General features: G+C 41.6%; 1 protein-coding gene across 1 annotated transcript in view; it reads right to left on the reverse strand.

Annotated features, from left to right (window-relative positions):
- The window catches only part of Ambra1 (autophagy and beclin 1 regulator 1), a 151,365-nt gene extending 141,979 nt beyond the window's left edge, over positions 1 to 9,386 (reverse strand). Inside the window, exons 1-3 of the mRNA XM_055602937.1 lie at positions 9,372 to 9,386; positions 8,697 to 8,957; positions 7,501 to 8,537 (exon numbers count right to left, since the gene is read on the reverse strand). Of these exons, the coding sequence (XP_055458912.1) occupies positions 7,501 to 8,537; positions 8,697 to 8,957; positions 9,372 to 9,386 (1,313 nt within the window). The remainder of the gene's footprint in view (positions 1 to 7,500; positions 8,538 to 8,696; positions 8,958 to 9,371) is intronic.
- Positions 9,387 to 9,630: the final 244 nt, after the last annotated feature.

Below are 9,630 nucleotides of genomic sequence, written 5' to 3' on the forward strand. Positions count from 1 at the left end.
TGTGTGTGTGTGTGTGTGTGTGTGTGTGTGTGTGTGTGTGTGTGTGTTTAATGTATGTACGTGGCAGAGCCTGTGTACTATGGTGAACATGTGGTGGGGGTCAGAGGATAACTTTCAAAAGCCAATTCTTTTCTTCCTCTATGCATTCTGAGGACTGAACTCAGGTCATTAGGTTTACACAGCTTTTACCTGCTGTATCTCACCAGCTTTGTACTAGGTTTTAAATAACCAGTTGAGTATATTTTCCATCCAATGAAGCTGTCTGTCTGTTAAGAGTCTGAAAGTAACTGTAATTAATATAAAAAAATAAAAGTTAATTTAAAAAAAGCCTGAAAGTGAAATGCCTTCAATGGACCCTTGTATTTGAATAGTTGGTCCCTAGCTAGTGACACTATTTGGAACCTTCTAGACATGGATTCAATCTGGCTGACCTAGGACCTTATGAGTTAAGACACTGCTCCAGCTCTGGTCCAAGTTCTCTGCTTCCTGATGGATACCATATAATAACCAGCTGCTGCAAACTTTATAACACCATAGGATGTGGCCTACTGTTATTTCTTCCCCACCATGAGGAACTGGTTCCCCAAACCAAGAAACCAAAACAAAGTTTTCCTCCTTTAAGCTGTTTCTGTCAGTCATTTGGGAACAGTGACAAGACCAGTGAGGTCAAAATTTCAAGGATACTTTCACCCTCTTATAGACTTATAACTAGTTCAAATATCCACTTATTTCCCTTCATATAGAGTGTTTGGGGTAAAGGTTCCATGGAAAAATCCATGTGACTAACTGAAGCTGAGTGGCTCACAGAACCACAGAACCAAGAGGCTTCAGCCTGCAAACTCCAAAGCTACCTCTTACAAGTCTAAGAACCCTGAAACTCCGATGAGGGCACCTAACTCTAGCCTTTGATGTTTTGGACTAAATCTCAATGCTAAGGCCACCACTACACTTCCTGGGCTTTATGCATCATCAGAGAAAAGTAAAGATCAAAAGCATCAGTTCTTACAACACAACCATTTGTTTTTAAGACAGGGTCTTAAATAAAGTGAAGAGGCTAGGGATGCAGCTCAGTGGTAGAGTGTTTACCCACCAGTCACTAAGCCCTGGATTTGATCCCAGCACCATATAAACTGGGACTGGTGGCACACACCTATAATATAAGCACTTGGAGAGGTACAGGAAGATCAGAAATTCAAGATCCTTCTGATATATCAAGAGTTTAAGGCCAGCTGTGTGAGATCCTATTTATAAACAAATAAGTGGGGGAAAGAATGTCCTTTTCAGGATCTTAAAGTCAAACCTCACCTCTGCTCTTAGTATCTCTTTGCTTAGTATGCATGAGACCCCAGGATAAATCCCTAGTATTGAAAGGAAAGAAACAAGGAAGGTTGAATTAAAAATTCTGTGTTTCTTCTAATTTCAAAATACCATTTCAGAGAGTCATGATGACACATGCTTTTAATTCCAGTATTCAGAAGGCAGAGACATATGAATCTCTGTAAGTTCCAGGCCAGCCTGGCCTGCTTAGCAAGTTCCAGGTCCAGCCAGAGCTAAATAGTGAGGCTCTGTCTCAAAAACAAAATATAAAATAAATGGCATTTCAAAAGTCAAAAGTCCTCACAATGCCCTGATCTTCTGGATGAAAAGATGTTTCTGACAGTGAGACAAAAGGCTCACCACACGAGGTGTAAAGGTGGAATCAAGCTACAAAAACAGCTTGCCCTCCTCTGCCCAAAGAAAAAGGAGGATCCCTATGAGTTGACTACTCCACTCAGTGGCACAGAGCTCTACTGGAATACAGATGTGCTTAGTAATACATCTGCACACATAGCAATTATCACTGTAGCACCAAGAGAGCAAAACATATCTCCATAGCCCATCCCTTACTAGGAGGTCAAAGAAGAAAACCTCTACCTTCAAATACAATCATCTTTTATGAACTCTATGCACTTAGTAACAATAGCCACCTATAAAAATGGGCTTTGTTGTAAGATTCTACCTCCTACACAAAATGTAAGAATACCGTTTTCTTCCCTGCCAGCCAAGCCCAGCAGCAGCAGCAGCCCAACAGTGACATCTGCTGGAAAATAGAAGCATGAACTGGCTCACCAGGTAGACCTTTAGAAGGTAGTTTAAATGAAGAGTTTAGTCAGCATGGATTATATTTTTAATTTACACCAGAATACAGCCATTCAGCTTGTAAGTAATGGCCCACTGTGATAGTGTACACTTAAAATATCTCACAATATGCCTCATTTCTGAGCCAGCTGTCAGTCCTCATAGTATACTATATTCTGACTCATTTAAAAATGATTCCATAAGTAGTATCAATACCAATGAAAATTAGTATTATCAATAAGTAGTATCAATCAAAATGAGAATTATGCATTATTTGTTTATATCTTAAAAGAAAAAAACAATTTGTCACAAGATGACAAGACTATCCACTGTGTGTGCGCAGTGCTGGGGTAGAGCCTCACGCATACTATGCAGGTTCCTGTCTACTGCTCAACGGCACTCTCAGCCGTACAGTGCACATTTTCAAAGCTTCAACATCATGGAAGTCAAAACACAAGTTACCTTTTAATCACTAGAAGAAAAGAAAATATGAAAACAAATGATCCTGATCAAACCCTTACGAGTTTCTAGGGTTTTAAAAGCCTACTCAAAAAATGAGCAGCCAATGACCAGGACAATGGCTCAGTGGGTGAAAGCACTTGCCACCAATCCTGAGACCCTGAGTCATCCCCAGGACCACCATGGCAGAGGGAGAGAGCCAACTCCCAAATACTGTGCTCTGACTTCCACACATGTAGCACATGTGCACCCACACAACAAATAAGTATAACAAAGATTATTAAGCGGCATTTTAGCACACGCCTATAATCCCAGCACTCAAGAGGCTGAGGCACAAGAATTTTCTCAAGTTCCAGACCCACCTGGTCTTCAAAGAAAGCCCATGTCTCAAAAACATTTTTTTCAAAAGAGGGCTACCAATGTTAATGTCAAGATGGCTCAATGGGAGCCAGTCGCAGTGGCACACGCCTGTAATCCCAGCACTCAGAGTGGCAAAGCCAAGTGGATCTTTGTGAATTCAAGGCCAGGCTGGTCTACAAAGTGCATGACAGCCAAGGCTACACAGAAAAATCCTGTCTCGAAAAACCAAAACTCAGGCTAGAGAGATGGCTTAGAGGTTAAGAACAATAGCTTTTCTTCCAAAGGTCCTGAGTTCAGTTCCCAGCAGCCACATGGTGGCTCATAACCATCTATAGTGACATCTGGTGTCTTCTTCCGGTGTTCAGGCAGAATGCTTATAAAGAATAAAAAATCTTTAAAAATTAAAAATAAAATAAAAAAGGATGGCTCAATGGGTAACAGTACTTTCTGTAGCCTGAGTTCAATCCCTGGCACCGATATGAAGGTGGAAAGAAAATGAACTCCATAGAGTTGTCCCCTGACTTCCACACATACACTCTGGTATTCACACACTATGTTTTAATTTTAAGAAATTATAGTATTTTATGTGTTGCAATATGGTAGTAACTAGTCACATCTTTCTACATACAGTGTAAGTAATAAAAATTAAAATTAGTTCCTCAGATACCAACAGCCACATTTCAGTTACTCAGTAGTGATATGTACTCATTTTGCAAGCACAGATACAGAACATTTTCATCAACACAGAAAGTTTCACTGTGTAGCTTTGTTCTACAAATAATGAAGTAATTACAGACAAAAATACAGACTATCTTGTTTGGGGTAGTGAACACATATAGAAAAAAGGGAAAACAAAAACAAAACAGAAAAGCAACTAGCTGACCACTTATTTTTTCAAAATATAATTTATTTTTATTTCATGTGCATTGGTATATTGATGTTTTGCCTATATGTATGTATGTATGTCTATGTGAGGGTGTCAGATCCTCTTGAAACTGGGTTACAGACAGTTGTGAGCTGCCATGTAAGTGCTGGGGATTGAACCTGGATCCTCTGGAAGATAAGCTAGAGCTCTTAACCGCTGAGCCATCTCTCCAGCCCCCCATTGATGGTTTTTTAATATGAAGTGATATACACACACATCGATTTATTATTCTTATTATTTTTACATTAAAAATTATGAGAAAAATTAATAAACAGAAGTATTTCATTTAAAACTAAGGTTATCAGACCAGTGAGATTCTGTCTCAAAAAAAAAATGTTTAAATTTAAAAATGAAATAAATGAGTAAATTAAAAACAAACAAACAAACAAACAAACAAAAACTATGGTTCATCAGGATGGAGAGATGGCTCACTGACTAAAAGGCACTTGACACTGAGCCTGATGACCTATCTGAGTTTGATGCCCTGGGCCCCACAGGTAGAAAGTATCCTTTGCCTCTGACCTCCCTATAACATACATATGAACACACCATATACACATAAGTGAATGAAATAAAAACTTAAAAATGAGAGGAGCTGAAGAGATGGCTTAGCAATTAAGAGCATTTGTTCTTGCCCAGGACCCAGGTTAGAGTCCTAGCACCCATATAGCAGCTCACAATCATCTCTAAGTCCAGGTGATCTCATTCTCTTCTAGTGTCCATGAGAACCAGGCACACACATAGTGCACGTACACACGTGCAGGCAAAACTCACACACATATATAATTAAATAAATAATCTAAAAGAAGAATGATACAACTGAGCAATTATCATATTAAGAACTGTGCCATGCATTGACAGCTGGACAAAGCTTTAGTAATGCAGAACAGAGTTTAAATCTTCACTGTGGCCTACTAAGTGATACTTTTTTTCTTTTCTGTTTTTTTTTTTTTTTTGAGTGTGTGGTATATGCATATGTACATGCATGTGTCCGTATCTAGAAGCCAGAAGAAAGCACATTGAAAGTCCTGCTCTACTACTTTCTACTTTATTCCTTTGAAACAGGTTTCTTACTGGACCAGGAAATCATCATTTCAGCTAGGTTGGTCAGCAAGGTTCCTAAAATTACAGTGAGGTTAGAAGCACAGGTGCCACTTGTAGCTATTTATGTGAGTACTTGGAATTTAAATGTAAGTCCTTCCTCATATTCACATATGTGTTCTGAGCCACGATGCCATCTCTCAAGCTCCCATCCTCAAGCACATTTAACAAGAAATTCTGACTGTTCTAAGGGACTAATTTTTAACTGCAAAGTAAGAAATTTAATGCCTGTCTTACACGCTGTTGCAGAAATCAAAAATTATGTCCCCCAGCATGTCCTACCCCCTGCTTCCAATAACCTCAAATGAAGAGTATGGTACCTTACATAGTAGGCCCTTATTAAGTGGTATCTCTAATGTTCTGCATACGGTAGGGGTTTATTTTAAGCCATCTGGGAATTACTCAGTAAAACAGCACATGACGAAGTACTGTTAAAGATGGACAACCACTGACCAAAGTTTGCTCAGTTATTTTGAAGGCTGGAAACGATCAGCTTCTAACGTCAGCGAATTGAAGACAGCCCTCTCCTAACTGCCTTTTATAAGTTCTGAGTACCAACAGCACGCCAGGCATTGTGCCAGCTGCCTTCTTGCTTCTCAGGACGAACATAGTCCCAAGCTCCTGATGTGGGGCCCTTAAGCAAAGGTAGGAATTCCAAGCTAGAAATCCAGAGCTGTTCTCCAAGAAATGGCCTCATTCACTCAGGCACAGAAACAACATTATTACTTTGTCTATCTCTAATATCCAGCCAGACTCCCTGTCCCCACCATTCTGCATGTATCATATAATTTATTTTTCTCCTTCAGAATGTTTTATTACCCTAAAAAAAGGAAGGGGGGGCCTTTTCTTCCCGAAGCATTACCGATCTTCTGTTACTAGACATTATATATTCTTTTTTGGTAATAGTTCCCTTTCATTAAAATTATAATAATTTTTTCATTTTGTTTTGTTTTTGCTTAGCTTCCACTTAGCATCAGTAGCACACAAAGAAGCACCAGATTGAAGATGGTGTGAAGTCTAAGCAGGTTAAAGGTATTTGCCACCATGCCTGATGTTGATAACCTGATGACCCCAGGATCTACGTGGTGTAAGAAGATAGCCAATTCCTGAGCTGCCCTATGACCTCATACATGTGTCATGGCACCCTAATGTATACGCAGCACCCTAATGTACACAATAAATTTAGATGTAATTTTTTAAAGTAGTACCAGATCATCTACACTTGTGATAGATTTTATGTAAATATGTCTTTCCTCCACAGTAATACTGCATACTCCAGTGGGCACAGTGCCTAGCACAGTGCTGGAAAAATCATAACCATTCCACTAGTGTTTATTGACTACATGACTGACTAAAGCATCCTCCAAAAATAACAAGTACATGATAACAAGTACACAATCCATATTCCCACCTTTCTTAGCTTATGTCAGAAAAAATTCAGTTGCTTCAGCACAGGATATAATGTTGAATAATATATTTGACTCTAATATTCTGGGATTGGTGATTACACTAAATTTGACCTTTACATAATCACAGAAAGAAGTCCTTTTTAAAATCAGGATAGATGTGCATATAGCCATTCATGGAACATGTGGTGGGTAATTTATTACTCCTACTTGATTTCTTTCATGAGAGGTGTCTGGGATGCCAATCCATGTATGGAAAGGCCTTCCTTCTATGAATTCTTTTCCCCTACCCCAAGGTAAATGGCCATCTGGAATGTTCATTCAAAGAATTTTGGATGTGGAAGTATATTTGTAAGGCTTTGAGTTCAATCTCCATAAACATCAAAATCAAAACAAAAACAAAAAACAAAAACAAAACAAAACAAAAAAACCTAAATGAGCCAATAAAGTGCTATCCAAAACCATAAATCTGGTAAATTTATGCACGCCTTTAATCCCAGCACTCCAGAAGCAGAGACAGACTGATCTGTATGAATTTGGGCCAGCTTAGTCTACAACGTGAGCTCCAGGACAGCCAGGGATACACAGAGAACCCCTGTCTCTAAGAACCAAAAAAACAGTTTCCTTGACATACATATATTCAAACATAAATTCTTCAGCTCCTTATCGAACTGAAGTTGTTCAAAACAATACATTCAAAGAACAGGTAGAACAAAATGCTAAACAAAATACCCCTCACACTCTGGGTCTTTTTTAAATCATCCACTATAAAGAGTCCTCTGGGACATACTTTTCTCTCAACAACTACCCTATACCTATAATATTTCAAGGCAAAAATAATAATAATGATAATTCTATCTCCTCATGCCTGTCTACCCAATCTCCCATTTCCCTTTCAAGGCTAAAGCCAGACAGAGCCTTGGGCTTAGACTAAAATAAACTAGTACAACGGTTGACTCATACCACTAGGCCTGATCTTATCTCTGCCTCCAAAGCAAGATTTCCCAAGATGATGGAAGGAGATCAGAGCCAGATGCATGGGTCTCAGATAAAGCACACCATCACTAGGACTGCAGGGCAATGGATATAAGGAGAGACAGGAAGCTAGAACAGAGGACAGCAGCTGCTTACCTCCTGAGGGAATCTTCCTCAGAGCTTTCTTCAGGCATATCTTGATGTAAGGCCTCCTGTGATACAGTTCCAGATCTGCTGGACTGGGTATAAATTCGTTCCCAGTGGCCTGTCTCCTGGTTAAAGGCCACCCCCACAGTCCTCTCCTCTTGTGAACTAGCAGAGCTGCTTAACTCCAGCCTGCTGGAGCTAGGCGTTTGGCTGTCAGTCCTCTCAAGGGGTGGCAACTGGTTGCTACTCGGTGGCATGCCCTCAAAGGTAGTGGAGACGTGCCAGGAAGAGCTAGCCTCACCGGATGAGTAGTTAGGTGTGGTTCTTTCCCAACGCAGGGTATCATTGTTGAAGGTCAGAAGATTGTGGCAAGCACGGCAGCGATTAAGGTGGCCCCGAGAAAGGTTGGAGTTGTTCTCACTGCTGTGAGGGGTGGGCTGATGGGAAGGACCTGGCCTCTCAGATTCAATGTTATTGTTGAGTATTTCCTGGGCCTGTTGGGTCTGGGGAGCTTCCCCACTCAGGCTCTGATCCAGCTCCTGCAGCCTGTCATACTCCAAAAAGAAGCGTCTCAGGTCACATTGAAGCTCATGGCGAATACTGCCCGAGTTGTTTTGGCTAGAACCATTCCCTCCATCTGATTCAGTTGCCAACCCTGATGATGGAAAACCCCTTCCTTCTGTGGCTGACGTGTACACAGATGCCTGAGAGCCACCTTCCTGCTGTCTCAGCACAGACAGCAAACTCACTGAGGAGGCACTGGTCCTGGGTGGAGGCATAGATTCTACCTCAGAGCGTGAGTTCAGAGTGAGTACTGTCCGGGTCCACTCAGAACCTGTAAGTCCAGGCGCAAGTTCTCTGTGATACCTAGAAGGATGGCTAGACAAAGGGCCCCCCAAAGAGCGACGGGTAGGACCCAGACTGAGGTTGCGGAGCGTGTTGCCCGCAGTGCTGCTCTGGACTGTACTGAAGGCAGACGGCCGATTCAGGAGGCCCTGGTCCTGTTGCGTTGACGAAGCCTGCTCCGGGGGATGGAAGGGCTCGGTCTGTACAAAAGAAAAGGAAGGGGTAGTAGCTCTGGCAGAAGCAGGGGGGACACTGTCCTGGTGTGGCAAGAGGGAAGGAACTCGAGTGCCAGCACAGCGGCTGCAAAGGCACAGGATCCCAGGGTGCTGGCAGCACTCAACTGTGGTGGGGTAACTGACCCGCTGTCGGAGCCTGATGTAAGCGGAAGTCCGGGGACGCTCCGTGGAGGGCTGAGGGGGAGGCGGTGGGGGTGAGGGGGTAGCAGAATCTTGTACTGTGCTTTGCTCTCCCACCTGGATGCCAGAGGAGCGGGAGGACAGCATGTGCAGGAAATTGTGGAGGAGAGGTGTCCGGCGAACTGGCTGTGATTGCAGGAGGGCACGCTGGCGGTAGTGAGATAATTCTGTCCCATCTATTGGGATTTCTGGCTCGTCATCACCCTGCAACATGGACCAGAAGGAGGAGAGGATAGAGAATGACAGTTAGGTAGAACCTCCAAACAAATCAAGAGAAACAAAACTGACTGGTAATTATCCAAGGAGAACCACCTCCACAGATAAGCAAAAACTCTCTTTCCATAAGGTACTGAAAACTAACTGGCTTCAGATTCAAAACCATCATATGGTATTAAATTATTCATTTCCAATTGGCAACATATCTGAATGAGTACAGCTGGCAAAACAACTATTTTATAAAAAGCATCTCTGTGACATAGACGCAATAAGGGGAAACAAAATGTCAACCATCCAGAGCACATGAGTGACAAGCTAGATGAACCCAAAAGTTATTTCCTTTTATATTTTTAAGATTTTTTTTTTTTTAATATCTGAATGTTTTTGCCTGCATGTACTTACGTGCACCAAATACATGTCTGGTGCCCGTGGAGGTCAGAAGAAAGTATCAGATACCATAGAACTGGAGTTACAGATGGTCGTGAACTACTACAAGAGTGCAGGTACTCAAACCAGGGTCCTCTGCAAAATCAGCACTGTGTTCTTAACTGCTGAGGCATTTCTCTAGCCTCTGGCTACTTCTACTACTACTACTACTACTACTACTACTACTACTTCTTCTTCTTCTTCTTCTTCTTCTTCTTCTTCTTCTTCTTCTTCT

The sequence above is a fragment of the Psammomys obesus genome, unplaced genomic scaffold, assembly GCF_907164565.1.
Source record: "Psammomys obesus unplaced genomic scaffold, mPsaObe1.curated_primary_1811, whole genome shotgun sequence".
Lineage (NCBI taxonomy): Eukaryota > Metazoa > Chordata > Mammalia > Rodentia > Muridae > Psammomys > Psammomys obesus.